Here is a 19,690-nt window from a genome sequence, read left to right as displayed (position 1 = left end):
GCTTGTCAAAGCTATAGATGCTCCAAATCAAGCTAAAATCTGTAGTCTGGAAAATCTGATATCTGATTCTTCTTCTACTCAGTATTTCTTTTTAAAAGTTGTGGTCACAAAGTTACAATGTCAATGACATACAGTTAGGGTGGGAGCCATGTCTGTCCCCGTTTTTCTTCATTTGTTCTTACTGTCAGTCAGCAGTTCAAGGAAATTGAATCAAAGCCTTTTTTCTGCTGGGGGAGTTCTCTTTCATTCTCCTTCCCACTTTCTCTTTGTGTAACCCACTTTGTTTCTGGAAATCACTCCTTCATCCTCAGTTGCACATTGTTCTGCTGCTGTTTGGCACCGAGTCAAGGCTCTTTCTGTTACAATTTCATTTCCATTTTAAGGCCTTGCTGCAGCAGTATTTTGCTGTTGGAGGAGGGCTTGCTGTGATTTCCATGTGAGCCTGCTCATTCATTTGGTCAAGTAAACTTGCTGACAAATGGTACAGTGCGTTGTTTATTCAGGAAGCATTGCATAGCAAGAACAGTATAGGTGCAGTATTCATAACTGCTTCTGGAGGTTACAGGAAAAAGCAGTGCCTGTTGTTTTTCCCTTCCAGTGTCTGTAGTGTTCTTGATTTTTAACAGATTAGTCTGTAGTTCTGTCCTTGGGTAGAGTGCATCATCTGTGGCCCAGGAGGTGCAGGAGTGAATGGCTACTTTATAAGTTTGCTTCTGTTTCCCTAGGGATGCTAAAGAAGTCCTATTGTTATAAACAATAGCAAGAGTAGAGCCTGTGTAAGTTTTTCCTGGCCAGGAATTGTGTGGTACTTTACTACTGCTGTACAAGCCTCACTGGGCATAACTTCAAGGGTGGAATCCTTAGATGATTGCCAATGCCACGCTCTGTTTGGCATTTGCATGCAGCAGGCTGCAAAGTAAAACATTAAAACTTTGTGTCAGAAATACTGCCAAAAATATTATACTGATTTCAGGTGTTTTAAAAGTAAGGAGCTAGCATGGAAATGAGGAAGCGGGGAGGGGGGAAACATGATTCAGGGGAGTAATAGAGAACACAATGTGAAAAGGGCAAGAAAAAGTTTAAATTATAACAACCCCTTGATTGTACAGTGGTTTTATTCTCAACAAATTGCTGCTATTAATTTATATTTCTAAGCTAGTTATGATTTGATTGCCGCCAGTACTGGGCTTCTGTTATTCCCTTCATAGTAACCCTGTAACACGTCAATTGCTGTAATGTGACAGGCAGTCATGATTCACTAACTGGTATACACGTACAGGGATAATTACTTATTCACAGTCACTGCACTGTGAATCTGTATGTATGTTGGCTATAATTAATCCCATACTAACAGGCAAGCCATTTGCCGGCTTCAGAGAATCATACACAACTCCATTTCTCTGAACTTTGAGTTGCCAGTCGTTACCTGTTTCTATTTATTTCAGGTATTTTTCATGTTTTCTCCTAACAGTCCTTTCATTCCTTTTAGTCCAGTTTTTCTTCATTTGAGATCACTGTAAGAAAAAGTTGGCCTCGTCTATAACTTCCTGCACAGCACAGCACAAATCCAGTTCTATTTCCTATTTATGGGTCTGGTCATTGTTTGCCTACGTGGAGGAGTGCCAGACCCTGTTTCCCTTCTCATTGTCAACAGACTTCTTTTAAGAGGAAAGAGCCTTGCTAAGCTAATAGGAAGAAGGAGCAGGCAGAAACTGAGATTAAATAGGTGAGAAAAGGTGGTATTAATTACCTTATGAATCGACGAACTCCAAAGTTGAGGAGTATTTATGTCAATATATCTTGATAACTAACTTGTAAGCAGGAAGCACTTCCAGCTTGTGCAGTATATGGGGAGAGTTTAGTGTTCTCAGAAGAAATAAAGCAGTCAGTCAGTGTCAAAAGCCAATGTGCAAGGATTCATCATTTCATTGTTTCAGAATTCTTTAGAAAATATGAAAGCATAACCCCCTTTTATACTAAGTTTCGGGGAGTTTTTGTCACTTTCTCTGTGGCTTCTTCTAGATCTGCTAGCATACAACTGAATGATGAATTACTGGTGAGGAGCCTCCTGCACAAAAAGTAGTCTCCACAGATGTGTCTAAAGAGTAGGTTGTATTTCACCTTGATATTATGGACCTCTCTAGCCAACTCACATATACTATAGGAACTTTATCCGTATCTCAGGACACTGTTCCTTATTGGTAAAAGCCCTTGCAGACCTAAAAGACCAACCTGAGAGAGGAAGATGGAAGGCAATGTGAAGTAGCTTTTTTTTTTTTTTTTTAATACAGTTGACAGCATACCAGTAGTCTGGACACTGTTGATTTGTTGTCTCAACAGATTTAAAGAAAGTCTGGAAGAAAAATAGTGACGTTTCTGCTGGTCTTTGTGGATAGTTCTTGCAATTGCTTTTGCTTAGGAAGAAGAAGAAGTTAAAGCTTGTTTGAGAAGCTGAAAAAGGGCTGTTGTTTGGCAACAGGGAAAACAGGAATCTTTGTCATGATGCTGAATGGTGGTGCTCTGAGTAGGTTATGTTGTAAAAAGCCTTGAAAGTGAAGTTAACTTAATTGATATGAGAGACAGTTGGAAGAAGCAGATTATAAAATGGTTAAATTTGGGGTCTGTGAGGAGTCTGCCGCTGTTCTCTGAATGCCTGTGAGCAGAACATGATTGCCATTTTCAAGGCAAAAGGAAATGCTGTAATGACTAAGATAGAAGCTGTGAGCTTGGGCAACTGCAATTGAAAGGTGTATTTCAGGGAGAAGGTACACATTCAGCATGACTGGAGGTAAGTAGCTAGGAGAAACAAGAGGGATCTTGATCAGATGAGATTCAGGGCTATAGAAGAACAGTGGTGATGGCCCACAGTAATCATGAAAAAGATATTTTAGACGTTTTGAGGAAGAGCTTTAAGAGCCCTGTTTGTTGTCAACAGACGGCTGGCGTTTCAGGGGAGGATAACTGTGCAGCTTCAAATCTGGACAGACAAATTTCTTATTTCATCATTAGCTTTTCTCTGTGTAGGACTTACAGTTGTTTTCCTCAAAAGTGTCTCATGAGTAGGACTAAGACTAAAAGTTTTAATAAAGTTTCTTATATGAAATGCATTGCTTTAAAAATGCCATTACACTGAAGATATCTCAGTCAAAAGCAAGGCAAACTGCAACTGGGAATAAAAGATATCAACCCTATTGGCCTGTTTCCTCGGCAAGAGAATGAAATTCTGAAATCAGATAGGAAACAATTCCTCTTAAACTTTCTCTGAAGCATTTTATAGCTTAGATTTTACAAGCAACTTGTATATATCAGATTTCAGTAATACACCTGTTCATATTCAGTTGAATTGCAGTTCTGAGGTATCCTTGGATCAAATACTTGGATATATACTGAGCAGAAGAGAGGCATTCACTCCAGAATACATTTTGTGTTTCCAAATAATCCCTTTTGAAGATTCGAAGTATGCCAAGACTGCAAACAAAACTGAGAAACTAGAAAATTATGTTCATTGTTCTGTTATCTCAGCTCTCAATGTCATTTATGAGTACATAAGAACATGTTGTTGACTGAAATGGATTTTTGCTATTTCAGGTATGTAATTATGGGTATGCCCTTGAATTATTTTTTGCCAGCTAAAAACCCCTCCAAGCTTTAAAAAATAATCTTTTTTCAGTTATGTGGCAGAATGTAGAACATAGTAAAATAGAACTTGAATGTTAGTACGGTTTGTTCTGTAAAGCAAGTTATGAAAATAACTGTTTGTAACACTTAAATCTAAAAGCAAACCTGTTTTTCTTTCAGATGAATGTCTGTAGGTTACGCTTAACAGTACCACCCGACGACGGCTCACAGCCTGAGCAGGGAGCAAAGGAACCTGAAAGAAAGAAAAATGTAAGTTTTAACAATCAAAGTTAAATTCTGTATAAACAAGGAGTAAATATTGCCATCCACAGAGGCTGATATTAGTTGTTTTGGGAGCCCAAAGCCCAGTTGTCTTGGAAGACTGAAGAACATGTGGAAGCTGAGCAAATCAGCAGAGAGCTTTGAGCCTGAGCCTTGGAGTCGGGGATAGCAAAACTGCATGTAAAATAGGACAGTAATAGAGGAACAGCATGGAGATTGTGATTTGTGGCTAAGGTACCTTTAAGATTTGATTATTTAATATTTATATGTTAAAGAGCAGAAAACTGCTATCAAGAGCAAGGTCTTGCATTAAACAGGATCTTGATCCTCACGTGAAGGAGATTTTATGTTTCACGTAGGCAACAGGAGCTGGCTTGCCTGGGACTTCAATGTTTTGCTGTGCTGGCTAATTTTGGTAATGGGTGATGTACTCATAAGAAATACAAAATGAAGAATTTAAGATTGTTCTGAAGTGAAAGTGATTTGAAGGTCATGTGCATAAAAGGCTTCAGCAGGGCAATTTTTTTGTAGAAGCAGGTAGTATGCACACACAAAAAAAATCTTGCAGCTGCTTTGGTGGAGAATTTGCTCTTTAAGAGCCGTTTCAGAGCAATGAATAATGTTTAATTTGTCTTAAGGATGGAGTCTAAAATGGGAAGCTGGACAGGTTCCACAACTTTACCACATTTACACTTCTATAAACCAAAATCAAATAAGAAGTTGGCTAAGTTTACCAGACCCAATGTATGTATAGCAGTTGGATTTATTTGAAGTAATTTCTTCGTGGTACTCAGAAGTAAAAGTAAATGTAGAATTACTCTGAAAGACAAATATTTTAAAGCAATAAAAATAAATGTAAAGTAAAATGGTCAAGATAAAGATTCCTTCCGAGAGATTTCTCATGCTGGAATCTTGTATACAGTCAGCTTTTCATATGCTGCTTTGGCAGAGTAATAGGTCCTTGAGGATCTATAAATGTTACTTACAGAATGGATTAAAGAGGCCTTAATGCCCACTAATTTTGAGCCACCATTAAACAGTAATAATTCATTTTGTACAGAGGTGTTTAGTTGTAGCAGTTAAAGCAGCTTCCCCCACCACTTACTCTGCCAGTCTCTTGTCAGTTTGTATCCGATTGCAGAAACCCTCAGAGCATATGGGCCCATTGCCCTAAGAGTAATATAAGTTTGTTTTTGAGGAGGGTAGCTATGGACTCATGGCTTACTCACTTTACTGTGCTGAGTAGTGTAATAATAAGAAAGAAGTATGAATGATTAGGGCTCAGATTATTTGTAGTGACTTCCTTATGTGACCAGTTTTTTTTCTCTGTGGAACCTTGTATTTAATGAGAGCTGTATTTCCCCCCGTAATACAAATAAAGGCAAGTGGGTTTTATATCAGATAATTTTAAGGAGAGGTATGAAAGGTAATAAATACATTATTGGGCTCGTCTTACATTCCAGTATATTGCACAATGATTTTTAAGAGATGGGTCTTTTTTAAAGGGGGGGGAAAAAAAGTATGTAATATAATTATTGTATGTTCTGAGTAGTTTTCTAAAGTTCAGTATGTTTACACAATTTAAAGACTTTTAGAAAGCATATATACAACCTTCAGACCTAGATGGGATCTAATTAGTCAATTTCACAGCAATTAAAAAACACAGAATAATTGTGCCATCTACTTGTATGATGTATATATAATTGTACATCTACTTTTATGGGTTTCGTATAATTTAAAAAAATAGCCCTACAGATTGTAGAGTCATAGTGTTTAGGAGCAGCTACAAAAGTCACTGATCATGAACTGGTTTTTAGCTCATGTCTCTAAAACATGTAATATATTGCCTGTAGATTTTTATTGTCTGCGTAATGTATTGCTTTATGTATTTGAATTAGTTACACAGTAACTTAGAGTGCACACAGGACTTTTGACTAGTCATGCTGTGATACTTTTACTGCAAAATTTAATGTAAAAAAAAAAAAGCATCTCCTAAACGCAGTGATCAGCTATCTCTGCTGATCCACCCATGTTCAACTGACTCAATGATAATGAAATTGCTTAAAGCACTTTGAGAATAACAGGTTTTACAAATGTTAGATAATCCTTAACACAGTTCTGTGAGAACTGTGCCCTCTTTTTGTAAATGGGGATAATAGAAATTAGGGAACTGCTCAGTTTTCTGCCTTGTGCTTCACAATTTAAGGTCAAATTGTACAGCTTCACCAAGAATTAAATTTAAATAAAAATTAAATTAAAATCCAAAGCAGGTCTCCTGTTGGAATCTAGAGTTCTGTGCTGTCTTCGAATGCTGAGTATTAAGAAAATGGAAAAATTGGAAATGATTCTGATATTTAAAATGTACTAGTGTGACTTACAGAAATGAATTGCAGGTGTATTTGGGGACTGTACGGTTTTTGCTGGAGCACTCGGGCAGGTCAGGCAGTCTGAGCCTCGCCGCCAGGCACTCTCCTCTTTGGGCAGGACAAGTGCTGGAAAGAGACAGACTCTTCCCTGCCTCTGCTGCTGGGGAGGGGGGAGAGCAGAGACCTTGCTGTGTCAAAGGGAATGCCAGAAAACTATAAATATACCATGCTATGACATTTGGTTGTAATCTCCTCTTTCCAATCTTTCATGAGAAGGAGGTGATTTTGAGCTGCCCTAATGTGACATAGTCATGGCTTACTGACTATTTGTCACTCTTCTGTATCTTTCTGGGGCTCGGTATCATTAATAGATGTTTCATTTCCAAAATCAGCCAGGGAACTGTACAGAAGCTCTTGCTTTTGCTGATCCTCCCAATGACTTGTGTGGGAGCTGATGTCAGACCAGAACTGATTCTTTATTGCTGATGCTAGTAGCTGATAGCTTAGCTTTTTTCATCGCAGTCCAAGTTTAGCAGAAAATGTAGGCTGTATTTCATTAAATCTGTATCAGTATTAAGTTTCCAGATTGAATTTTTTGTTGCTATATATCCATGAAATAAAACCAACCAGTATAAGAGACTAAAACAAAGTGATTGACCTGAGCAGTTTTGTTGCAACAAACCTGCTGCAGATATTACTTTACTAGGAAGGCCTCTCCCCATCTTTTGTGAAAAATGGTACGCAGGTAGAAGCTGATCGCAAAACCTGAAGGGGGAGTGAGCTTGTGCTCCAGTGTGTCAGGTTGGATGTTGTTATTCATATTTAGGGTATAATACCTTGAAAGAAGCATATGAGAACTGAAGTCACAAGTAGAGGCTGGTTGGTTGGTTTGCTTTTTACAGGCTGATAGCCTACTGCTAAATATCTCTGAATTGTTAGCACTTTAGAAAGAGAATCTGAAACTGTCCTGCTTTTGTTCCGTTACTTCTGTTAGTGATGGACAATGGATGACAGTAGTGTGAGGCTGTTTACTTCACCAAGAAGTACAGAGGAATATTGTGCTCGTCAGATTGTATGCAAAATCTGCATGTCCTGAAGCCTGCCTTGTCTTGCATAATAAAGGGCTCCCAGACAACTGTATCGTCCCTGTTTGGGATTGGGCTTATTTTTATCCATGTCAGTCCCTTTCTTCACTGTCATGGCTAAATTTGGAGCTGTCATTGGAAGCTGCAGCTAGGCATTTGAGGGCAGAATATGGAGATATGTATAGACAGGTTTTTCTTTTTCATTTGCACACATGGACAAGAGGATGAAAATGAGATAACACTCTAGAAATTTGTGTTACTTTTCTGTCTTTGTGGCTTTCAACACAGTTTGAGCAGTGTTTAGTCTTAAACTCTAACTGGTATTTTGGCTGTATATATCCTCGAGCTCTTTCATTTTCTTATGTTTTTAAAGCATCACAACCAAAAGGTGAAACTCTTTTTGCTTCCTAAGCAGGAATACAGAAGCATAGCAAACGTCTTTTTCCCCAGCAAAAAAGTAGGCTGTAAAGAAGCCGGAAGGGGAATTTGCTCTTGTATGTGATGGAGAATATCAAGCAGAAGCTTGTGTCAGGCCTGGATCAAAGAATATGAGTGCAATGAACACGGGGCTGTTGTGCACATTGAATCTAGGACAGTGCCTATTTTCTCTGCTGATCTGCTGCTGGCAGCCCACTCCCATCAGCACAGCAGAAGTTGTGTCATAACAAATGTGGTTCACCTGCTACAGGTGGCTGATGTTACTGTTTCTCAGCCTCTCCAGCACCGATTGCTTGATTTTTGATGTGTGTTAATTAAGCGACACCTTCATTAAAACCAGCGCTACATGAAGACCACAGAAAGAATCCCACTGACTTCTGTGGATACTCCTGTATTTCTTGTATCTTATTTTCTTTGTGTATAAACATTGGTGTTCTGTGCATGGATTGCATTGATTAGATACGCCTTTGTATAGCGCCTATCACTTCTGGGTTTCGAGATAGGCACCTAAATTCTACATTTCAAGGAGCTTAGAAGTTGGAATGTGTTAAACGAAGCTTCTTACTTAGCGTCATGGATTTAACAGCACTCATGTCAAAGTCTTGGCATATTTTCCCTATTTTAATACTATCTATATATGAAAAATCCCTAAAGATAATGTGAGTTTCATGGGTTGGAGAGGAATATGAAAAACTATGAAAACATAGCTACCTTTTGTTAGAGCACAGTAACTTTCTTTGGTGAGCTCAGTACTATAAATTTGGCATTTTACTGAACAGGAAATATGTAACCTAACAATGTGAATGTTCGTGTCCCTTGTATAGCTAGTGAACAAGCAAAAGGTAACTGGATATTTCAGAAACCTCTGGAATGTAGCAGCTGAGGAGAAGATAAAGCCTTGCTTAACTGATATAGTTCTGCTTAAAAGAAGAGTCTTCTAGATGGTGTAGGTTAACAGAGGATCATGATTTAGCATAATTTTAAGGCCATATGAGTACTAAACTCAGAATTGTGCTAATCATTACGTTAGATGTCCTTTTCCCTCAAAATAAGATACCTCTTCTGTTCTTCTGCTTCCAGTTTTGTGTCAGGGAGAAACTAAGGTATGGGGGTATCTGACTTTCACTTAACCTGATGGAGCTAGATCAGGAAGCAAATCATCCATCTGTGTTACTTAGCTAATGCCAATAAAACCACAGGTAATACAAAAAGCAGCTGACAGCTTATATTTAGGGTTTGTTTTTATAGTGTCTTTGCTTCACCCGTTTCATGCTACTTGTGCTGCTTCCTTGGACAGAGTCATAAACAGGATGCATGGCAATTATCAAGACTTTTGCAACCTCGGGGCGTAGGCTTCTGCTTTAAATATTTGTTAATTAAGTAAACACAGTGCATTTCTTTAGTGCATGCTGTGTGATCACACTGTTCCTGCAACATAGGCAAAGCTTGTTCCTGGAAGCTGCTACAGTATTCATGTGTGTCAACATGATGTGTTCCTGCTGTTACCTTGGGATAAGCTAAGTTTGCCTTTTCAGATCAGCAGGTCACATTCAAAGGGATTTTGGAGCACTATTTGGGGCAACAACTGCACTTGTTCCAGTGCAGCAAGGACACAGGCAGGTGGGGAGCAAGAACTTCCCTGTACTCTGAAGCTGGCTGGTATTTTAACCGTAAACAGCAATGGTTAACTAATCTAATGAAACGCTCCATCTTCAAGCACTTTTCTGGTTAGCTTTACAGTATTTACTTGCTCCTAAACACTTGTGTGTATTCACTTATTCTGTTATCATCACTGAGATGCCTCACTGCAGATCAGAGTGGAGACAGGTGAAGACCTTCTCAGAAAAACATCTAAACTCTGAGAGTGGATATGTATGGGATGTATGCAAAAAGAAAGGAAAACATTTGATTTAAACATTCTGTAGTCTTCGGGGATGTGGAAAATCTGGAAGAGGAAACATGGGAGAGAGAGGACATAACAGGGACAAGGTAGAAAAGGAAGAAACAGTGAAGGGAGAAAAATAAACAAAGATGGGTAGAAGTAGCTTAAGAGAGAAGAGAAACTGGCAGAAAGTACATTGGATGCTTACTTAGTGGCAGTTGTGTGGAGCAGTTTGAGAACTGAGCCATTCAGCAAGGCCTCCTTTAGAGGCAAAGGTGTAACATTAAAAAAATAGTCACCCAGCAAAGCAACCCATCCACCTCTCAGTCCTGCACTGAGCAAAGTTTTCTGATTGTAACCCTTCCTCTAAGATGAGACTGCGTCAGGTTAGCCCTTTTTTTTGTCAGGGCATACACTGAACCTGAAACATTGAGTGGAAATTAAGAGTTATCAACCAGAGAAAAGGGCGAGTAGAAGGTAAACGTAGCTGAGATAGAACAGCAAGGAGAAAGACTAAAGACATATGAGAGCAGTTCTTTGTATAGCTGTTGGTTCACACAGCTTTATATCAAGCAAGAACTGTACTGAAATTTCAACAGGTGCTTGCCTGGGGATCGTGATAGGAAAGAGGAATAAGGAGGGCATAAACGCAATATCCGGTATTTTAAGTATCACATAGTAGAACTGCAACATTCAACAGATGATGGAGATTCTTTTAATCTTCTGAAAGAGCAGTGACAAAGGCATCTTGGGAGGCTTGTGCAAATATAGACAACAGGCAAGTTTAGCATTGTTGCAAGTGACATGTAATCAGTCTGGCTTTGTGCAGACTTAATCCTTCATGTACTGCCCATTATGATGTAAATTTAAGTCTGTGCCATGGGTGACTTCCAGCTGCAAACCCATTGGTCTGATTTTGTGTCTCTGTTTTGGGGCGGGGGGGGGGGGGGGGGGGGCGGGGCGGGGAATAATCCTTCAAAGCATTCCTTAGGAATGTAATATTCTAAAAATAAGGAACTTGGTCATACTTTTCATACAGAACTCTGCAAACGGCACTTTAAACAATTCTGCTAATGTTTCAGAGGCACAAAGGATCTTGGTAGTTGCTGGCATTCAGCTGTTCACCTCATAAAAAATGAAAATGGGTAAAGGGTATGGATTTATGAATTCAGTGACTGGTGCCTTAGTAACCTCTAAACAATCAAAGTGATTATTCATTTGCTTATCAGGAAGATGGAAACTTGTATGTAATCCCTTCATCCAGACGCAGGGTAGGAGCCGTGATGAAACTATCAAAGAAACTGTAAAACGCTAGAAGCAAAAAACCACAAAGAACTTGAGTCATGTCCCCATCTAGTTTCTGTATTTTCCCTACTCAAAAAATCATGTGTGGGGTTTTTGTTTGTATGCATCCAAACAGCAGAACAAAACCCCTAATAATACATAATTATGAAACTTCTGATTATCATGTTATGAAGCTTTGTATATAATGTTTTCAAAAAGCAAAATGATACCATGTATAGGTAGGGCTGGTTGCCCAATGTTTTTCCATTAAGTGGTTTTAAGGCTTTCTTTTTAAATGCTTGCTTACAGCTTTTGTTGTCCTTTGCCCGAAACATTCTTTATCAGGTGTCTGCTGTGTGACTGTTCCCCTCCCAGCCCTGCACGCACACACCCAGAGCTTCAGCAAAACGGCTAAGCGATTAATGATACAGTAAAGGAAAATGTGTAGGAAAATGTGTTGAGAAAATCTGTCAGTGCCATGTGGGAAGGACACAATACAAACCAAATGTCTATATTTACCCATTTTTCTTAATGCTAGTAGATTTTTCTGTTGATTTTTCCCTTACCCAAAGAAGTTTTCTCACATGGCCACCATAGCTGTGTTAATTTAACTGCTAAAAACTGCAAGTGCTACTGCTTGAGACTGCAGATGCTATCACTGCTCTCTGTCGTGGTAGGGACTGGAGACTCTGTAGGATGCAGCTGCAGATGGATATAAGATGACACCTCTGGTATCAAAGAGAGCATTTAGACAATGCTTAGACTCTTTAGCAAAGAATCTCAAAGTTTGTCAGTTTTCATACAGTGTTGTTACTGAAAAACAAAACAAGCCCAAATGTATTTTAAGGTCAGTGTAGTAAACATTCTCAGATTTACCCATATCCTGGTCTATCTAGCATGAGAAAGAAAGTTCAGTAAAATTATCTATAACAGATTTGTCCCCAGCACTGGACTTGCAAAAACACAATGCAAAACTAAGCAGTAAGAGCTGTTTCCAAGATTCTGTCTTAACTTTCTATTCAGAAATAATCAGTAATTTTAGGTTCCTAGTTTGCAAATATTCACAGTTAGGTAAGAATATTTTTTTTTCTCTTCTTTTTAAAATGTCATAATGTGGACATCTTCATGTAAGCTAGTTATTTAAATTATTTGTAATCAAGAAGAGAAATTAGTACTTCTGGAGACAGACTCATTTCAGATGATTGCTAGAGAAGGATGTTTCTCTGGGTTGATTAGAAGGGAGGCTGGGTGAGTAGTCAGGTCAGGTGGTTAAATCTCAACCTGCAGAGGGAAATGATTCCTATTGTTTGCATGAATATTTTTCTTACTAAATATATTGATGAGATGAGTAAGAGGAGTCTGCTGCAAAGACTGCCTTAAAGTAAGACATATAATTATTCTATTCTCAAAATTTCTGCAGATCATTAAAAGAACAAATGTAGGCACTTTTAAAACAGCCTATTTACCTGTCAAGACCTGATTTCAAACTAACGCCCACGTGAATGCTGTTTCATAGCTTTGCTTTTGCTCTTACAATGTCAGTTCTACAACTTCTTTACCAGAAATGCAGCCCTGAAATAAATGTTTGATTGCATTGGAGGTCCTCAGCGAGCTTTAAATGCAAACTGAATTTCTACTTTGTTTATCTCCAAGATAAACAGGTATTTTCTGAGCTCTGTTTAAGGAACCTTACCTAAAATGTTTTCATTTCAGTTTCTTCTGAGAACTTTCTAAATTTTTTTTGTTAAACTTGTAGAATTGTATATTTCCTGCAGCAGGGATTTTGAGGAGTGAGGGGCAGTTCTGTGGCTGCAAGAGTTTAAGGGGCACCGTGAGAGCTGACAATGCTCTGGAAGAATGTAGAAAAGTAGCATATGTTGGTGAATGAAAATAAGCAAGGATACCTTTCTCTCTCACATGTCTCTACCTCTACTTGCGCAAATCCAATCTGTTATCTCTAGCGGTACCTATGTCACTTCCATTAAAGCCAGTGGAAATTAAGACATCTCTGTATCTCTATCATTTATAAACTGGTCACTGATCTTCCCAGCAACATGAAGGCTGACAGTTTGCCCCCAAAACATACGGGAGCTAGTGTTCTGAGGTACTGTGGTGCTTTAACTATAGCTGCCTGTCTCTCTTGGCCCTATGTTACTGTATTTTTGTTTGTTGGGGTTTTATTTTAGTACTGATTTAACAATAACTTTATTTTTTTTACTTTTAAGGAGCTGTACCATGTACCAAATGGCATGTCTCCAGGGAAGCTGTCTCATGGAATGGTGTATGGTGTCGTGCACCGAACTGACAACAACCATAAGAGAGAAATGGTGGTTTACGGCTGGTCAGCTGATCAGCTGAAAGAGGAGATGAATTACATTAAAGAAGTGAGTTATGCTTTCAGCTTCAAAATTTGTCAAATGGCCTTTCTATATATTAACACAGAGCTGCTGAGTGTATATGGGATGACTGATGTCTAGCCCAACAGCTGAATTTGAATTGGGAACCTATTCTGAAGCTAAAGGCTTGCATTGTTAGTATTCATATTGGGGAAAAAAAGCATGCTATATCCCCGGGAACTGTGGGTTCCAGACTCGAGGCCTCTGTGCCAAGTGATCCTTGCTAAGTGGTACTTGCTTGCTGACTGGGCTAGAGCTGGGCAAGCAAACTGCCAAACAGATCTTTGAGTTCCAGTCCTGAAGCCTTCATGATTTTAAATGTGATACAGAAGAAACTATATAGGACACCTGAAAGGATAAACTCTCTTCTGTCTTCCTCTGCTTCCCCTGTCCCAAATCCCCCAGTTTTGAAAAGGCTCCTAAATTAGGTGACATAGTAAAATCACTTGGGTATATTTTGGGGCAGCCTTAAAATAGTCAGCCTAATAAGGATGACTTTGTACTACTTTCTGTGTGCATGCTCATTTATCATCATTGGCAGAGGGCTCTCCTGAAAGGCGGGGGGGGGCAGAAAGCGTATCTGGTGCTGCTGGTTTCTGTGCTTGAAACTCAGCATCTCTTTGCCTGTCAGTCCTTGCCTCTCAGGATTTGGCAATAACCCCCTAATAAACCCAGGGCAAATACCGTGTCCTTCTCTTTCCATCCACCTTCAGGGAAGCTATTGGTCGGTGTTATCGTGTTACACTGATTCAAGTGCAAACAAATATGAAAGGAAGGAACACTGAGTCAAGCCAGCAGTGTAAGAGACTGTAATTATGTGCGCTCTTAACATCTGCCTGGCCTTTAGCTATCAGCACTTGCTTCTCTCCTTTATTACTCACAGTCTGTTAGCTCCCAGCATTCGCCGCTCACATTCACAGTGAGGGTATGTCACCGCTGCAGCGCAGGCGACGCACAGGAGTTGCCTTGCTGCTGGTTTCCTGCCTGGGTGGTTTCTCTGCCCTGCTGGGGTGGTGTCAGAGGATGGGTGAGTTGGCATGTGGCAGGTCCAGCTCCCTGGGCTGCACTGTGCCTGGCATCCGGTGCAGATTGCCTGGACTGGGACCATCTCCCTGCCCTTTTCTCTTCATAGTTGCCTTGTGGCATGGAGGGACATGTCCAGGCAGGTGAACTGCATGTCTTGCGTGTGTGTTCAGGGTACTGATCCTTCCAGGAAAAAGCAGGAAAGGCACGGGAAGAGGCATAGTGGCTCTTGCTGTCCCCTCTTCTAGAAGCTGTGTTCAGCTCTGCTAATTTGTGAACTTTGTTCTGCCAAGTAAGTTTCATCTTTAAAAGCAGAGTCTTAAACAAGAGCCTTCAGCTTGTGCTATGTATACGCAGACTTAAATAGACCAAAAATGATGGGCCATGTCAGAACTGCTGATGGTTTCCTCCGTATGAGTCAAATTTGCACCCTGCAAGAGAGTGCATGTATGTGCGTGGGCATATGTGTGGGCAGGGACAGGGTGGGGGGCGCTTCCCTGAGGCGAAGTGCAGGAGGCAGTTTCCTTCCACGTTTCTCGTCCTAAAGGGAGCACGTAGTTTGGGGTAGGCTTGTACCTACTCCTTGAACAGATTTGGTGGCCAATGCCCCTCTTTCTGCACCTGCAGAGGTGCTAGAAACATCCCCACTTCTATAAGGCCCTACTTGTTTTCCACTTGCGCCTTCCCTAAGCCTGTGCAGCGACAAGGCAAGATCACTGCCCTAGATTATCTGCCATCAGCCTGTGTTTGGTATGGGGAGGGAGGAAAAAAAAATGAGTTCAGATTACCTAGCTGGAAGGTAGACTGTAGGCAAACGTTTAACTACTGTTTACAGCGTGTGAGAAGTAGTTACTGCAGTTCTTGAGAAGATTGGTTCTGTGCATGGTTGCAATGGCATGTAAACCCAAGATGGCTCTCAGCATGCCATTTTTTTCTTTTTCTTTTTTCTTTTCTGTTTTAGAAAGGCAAAGTATAATTTATGCCCATAGTTCGTAAATAAAATCAAATTCAGTACTAATCTGTTCTTCAAATTTGAAATTGCATTGGTACATTTGTGCTAATATACTGTTTAGCTAGCTACAAGCCTGAAAGCCTGAAATTAAAGGGTTTATCTTCAAAGCATACTCAGGGAAAGTTAATTAACCACTTTCTAAGGTATGAAGGTGTATTAAATCCGTATGTGGATGCTTTTTTTTTCCAGAAAAACATTATATGCTAATTATTAAACTAAATTAATTTTAATTCAGGGTGGAATGAGTTACGGATGATTTAATTAAAATGCATTATTTAAATTATTAATTTACAAGTGTTTAAGTGTGTACAGTTTAGAATTGCTCAGAGATGTTTGTTTGTATCACCCCTGTGTAGATAAGTCTTGAGGCTTAAGTTTTTGTCTTGCTCTTAAGAGTAAATTGCTGTTGATGAAAAGATAGATTAATAATGGAAATTACTGAAAGTAACAATTAACAATGAAGGACAGAAAAAGATAATCATGTCCTCATATAAACAGTATTATCAATAAATTTGATAAAGGCATTTGTGTTTTTTTCTGACATCAGGTGAGAGCAACTCTGGAAAAAGTAAGAAAGAAAATGTATGGTGAATATGATGAAATGAAACGAAAAATACAGCAGCTTACGAATGAATTGAAAGTAAGTACACATACTTTTGTAGGGAAAGCATATGAGAATAGCTGTCCCAGTGTTACCTAGAAACTTTTTTTTGCTTCAGCAGAACAGAAATAATTTCTCAAACCACTCCATTTCATTGTTTTATGTGACATCTATACTTTATTTATTTATTTATTTTCCCCTCCAGGAAGGTAAAGTAGGACAGGGATGCTTTTGCGTATGGAATTATTAATTGCCTGCTTCTTAGAAATAAAATGCTATCTTGATAACATTGTCTCTGTGTGTTGGTACTTAGTGGAGATGTTTGTACCAGTAAGCTGCTAGGTGAACTGAATAAATAAATAATTAGGAATAACACGCAACTTAGTTGGTGTCATTTCAATAGACTTTGCTCTGTTTTACTGACTTTATTGTTTAAACACTATAGTAAAAGATGCAGCAGTGTTCTTTAGCATTAAAGTGCTTGACGGTTCTAAAAATTACTTACCTTTTGGCTCTAAATTGAACCTTTCAATGGTCATTCAATGACCTCTTTCTTCTGACATGCTGCTTTAGCAATAAAAGCTGCTGCAGTCTGTAGAAGTATCCTTCATATTAAACTGCTGAGTTCTTTGGTCCAGAAAATCTCCCTGAAAACTTGCTGTGGATTTTATATTCAACCTTGATTTTCACAGCCCTGGTTCAGATGCAGCTTGGCAGTTAAACGTGTTCTGACTTCAGGTGACTGGGCCCCTGACTTGTGCTCTTCTGCCATTCTTGTTTAGAGGCTGTCAGTTTCCTGCATGCTGTATTATGTATAAAGATCAGAACTTGCTGTTAAAGTGGTACTTTTATTCTGTGGCAATTAGTCTCAAAGAAGAACAACACACAAAAAATCATCCTGACTTGAGAGGAGGAGGCAGAGAAAACTGAATTTCTGTAAACTGTGTTAGATAGCCTTAATGGTGCCAACAAGGTGAGTCAGTTTTGTCATCTTTGCAGCTGATCCTTATTGAATAGGAGTGCTGATACCCTGCACTTCCAGATCTTCTGTCAGACCAGTAGAAATCCTGCATCTGAGTCTGAACATCTTTCCTAATTAAGGGTTTCTGACCAGCTCTGACAGAATCTCTAGTTCTGCAGCAAATTAGCAGATTGTGAAGGGTTCTTTCTGACGTAAATGGCATGAGACACCCTCCCTGCTTTTTAATACTTTCGACTGCCTGAAAGAAAGCCCAAGTGCTGTTCTGTTAATAATATATGCTTTTTTGTTTGGTTGTTTGGTTTTTGGTTTTGGTTTTAGTTTTACATGGGTAATATCTTTCATGCTATTTGAGGATCCAGTTTAAAATCCTTTTTATACTCTTTGCTTCAGCTTTGAATCACTATGCTTTTTTCCCCATCAGTTTCCAGGACTACTTTCTGTTCATAAAGTTTGTTTGAAATTTTTACTTCCAGTATTCTGCCCTGGGCAGTATGCTTCTTCGTGCAAGTTCTTACTTTGTAACTTTCTTAATCCATCCAAAGCATTTCTGCTTTTGTTTGTTTGTTTTTTGTTTATATAGGGTTAACAGTAACTACTTGGCTTCTACTCCTTATGCTGACCTAATCTGTGTATGACTTTGTTACTAAACACTCATTGTTCTCCCTATCAGTCCCTAGTGTTCTTAGGATTTTATCAAGAAACAAATCTGGTCCCTCTGAGAATGTGAGCTGGGCTGGCCTCCATTAGTAACCTTTTTTTTCCTCTTTATTATTGGATGGTTCATAATTATTTACTGTGTTTGGCTTTTGGTCTTTTCTTAAATGATGTAATTTTGTGCTTTTTTTTTCCCTCCAGTTTTTAAGTGTGTTTGTGTACACACAGAAGATGACAGATTTTCACACAACAAAGCTCTCTGCTGACTTCTACCTGCTTTGTATTGTTTCATCCTTAAGTCTTCTTGATGTTGCTTCTTTATATACCTGATTAGTCAGTTCCTTCTTAATTAAGGCTGTTCTACAGTTCACCCAAACCTTTCTAGATTCCCTCCTCTCTTGCATTCTTCTGCTTTTTACTCTGACTTTTTACAATCTGCCCATTCTGTGTACATAAACTTTCTGAATAAACACCTGCCAAGTGTCCTCTTGTCCTTTCAAAAAGAACAGCTTTTGGAGTGATTACAGACTAGCAATAAACATAGATATACTTATGTCTTATTTCTGTTAGCATATTTGGATTCTAAGTTTTGTTTGTTTGTTTCTGAGGTGCAGGAATATGGTTTGAGGCTTGTATATTTTAAGCCTCCTAATAGTGTGAAAATTAACCATGGAGTCTTTCACATCAGTAGCTCTCTTTGAAAGAATAGGTAAACTTGATCATTATTCTATATAAAACTTTTTTTTTTTTTTTTTTTTCCTGCTCAGGTGACAAATGCTCATCAGGAATCCTTAGAGAATCATGTGCGAGTGCAGGCTGCAGCCTTAGATAGCTTTAGTGAAATGAACAGCTCCTTGACATCAGCATCAATAGACTTGCAGGTACATTTTAATAGCTGTTTCACAGCTGACAACTGCCTTTTTTGACATGGATTTAAAAGCATACATAAACCATGAATGATAAATACAGATTCTAACACTAAACAAGCCCATAACGTACTGTCTTGGATATCTAAGGCAGCTAACTTAGGAAATGAAGAAAAAGATTCCACCACCTGTGTTTTTAAAAAACTTGTTAAAAACCACTGTACAGTGAAGCGATACTGATCTGCAGCAGACTAATGCCACTTGTGACGTCTCCACAAAAAGATTATCTAAGTGAAAATGTGGTTTGTTCTGTATTGTGCAAAACGGTACATCGCCTGACTTATTCCTGCCTTCACTGGTTAACAGAAATGGAAGTGGCATGTTTGGATGCTAAACACTTGTGAGGCTTTACATACCTGTGAAATGTAAGGGGAGGGAGAATGCGGGAATGAATTTTCTGGTGTAAAGATTTCCAAATTCCCATGTATATGAGCTGAACAACTTAATGTTCCTGATTATATGTATGTCACTTTTTCTCAGTCTAGTGCATTTAATAGGTATAGCATGGCCCTTGGAGAGAAGAAAGGAAGAGTGCTGGGATAGCGTTCAAACTGGAATGTATCCATGTTCCTTTCTGTTTTTTTATAGGGTTCCAGGAGTTGATTTCACTGAGCATGTTCTTCATGGGAATACCTTCTAGCAAACAAAATACAACAAAAGCCATAATTTAGATGTTAAAACTTGCAAAACTGTTCACACTACATTGATGCATCAGGAAACTCTTATAATGTTCTGTCTGTTCCATAATGGCTTGACTATATTAGTTCACCAAATTATTTGTGATTTTTAATATGTGGTTTGCCTCTTTCCTCTAGAAAACTCTAGTGGATGTTACATTGGAGAACACTGATATAAGGGAACAAATAAGGAATTTAAAACATACACATGAGCAATCTATGGAAAAGCTGAGAGAGAAGCAGAAGCAACTGGAAACAGCACAAATTGAAAATCAGTTACTGAAATTAAAGGTGCAGTATATAAACTCCCCTAAAAATATTGCACAGTAAGGGCATTAGGAGTATGTTAAATGAATTCCATGGTCTAATTTGTAAAGGGTTCTTCATTCTGCATGTGTTTGTCATTCCCTAGAGCTAACATATTCCTGTGAATCAATACTGTTTTAATAACAGAATCTTATCTG

At 38.9% G+C, this 19,690-nt stretch overlaps 1 protein-coding gene across 5 annotated transcripts in view; it reads left to right on the top strand.

Annotated features, from left to right (window-relative positions):
* The window catches only part of MYZAP (myocardial zonula adherens protein), a 70,708-nt gene that overhangs the window by 12,155 nt on the left and 38,863 nt on the right, over positions 1 to 19,690 (top strand). For 3 of the 5 annotated variants that reach the window (XM_056346101.1, XM_056346098.1, XM_056346097.1), the window contains 5 exons: positions 3,799 to 3,888; positions 13,181 to 13,339; positions 15,934 to 16,026; positions 18,391 to 18,504; positions 19,365 to 19,517. In XM_056346101.1, coding sequence (XP_056202076.1) covers positions 3,799 to 3,888; positions 13,181 to 13,339; positions 15,934 to 16,026; positions 18,391 to 18,504; positions 19,365 to 19,517 — 609 coding nt within the window. Of the gene's footprint in view, positions 1 to 2,735; positions 2,789 to 3,338; positions 3,589 to 3,798; positions 3,889 to 13,180; positions 13,340 to 15,933; positions 16,027 to 18,390; positions 18,505 to 19,364; positions 19,518 to 19,690 lie in introns of those variants that run through there. The other 2 variants (XM_056346100.1, XM_056346099.1) reach the window with 2 other exon arrangements.

This window comes from Falco biarmicus, chromosome 7 (assembly GCF_023638135.1).
Source record: "Falco biarmicus isolate bFalBia1 chromosome 7, bFalBia1.pri, whole genome shotgun sequence".
NCBI lineage: Eukaryota > Metazoa > Chordata > Aves > Falconiformes > Falconidae > Falco > Falco biarmicus.
The sequence above is the reverse complement of the archived record's forward strand: the minus strand, read 5'-3'. Positions and strand labels throughout refer to the sequence as shown.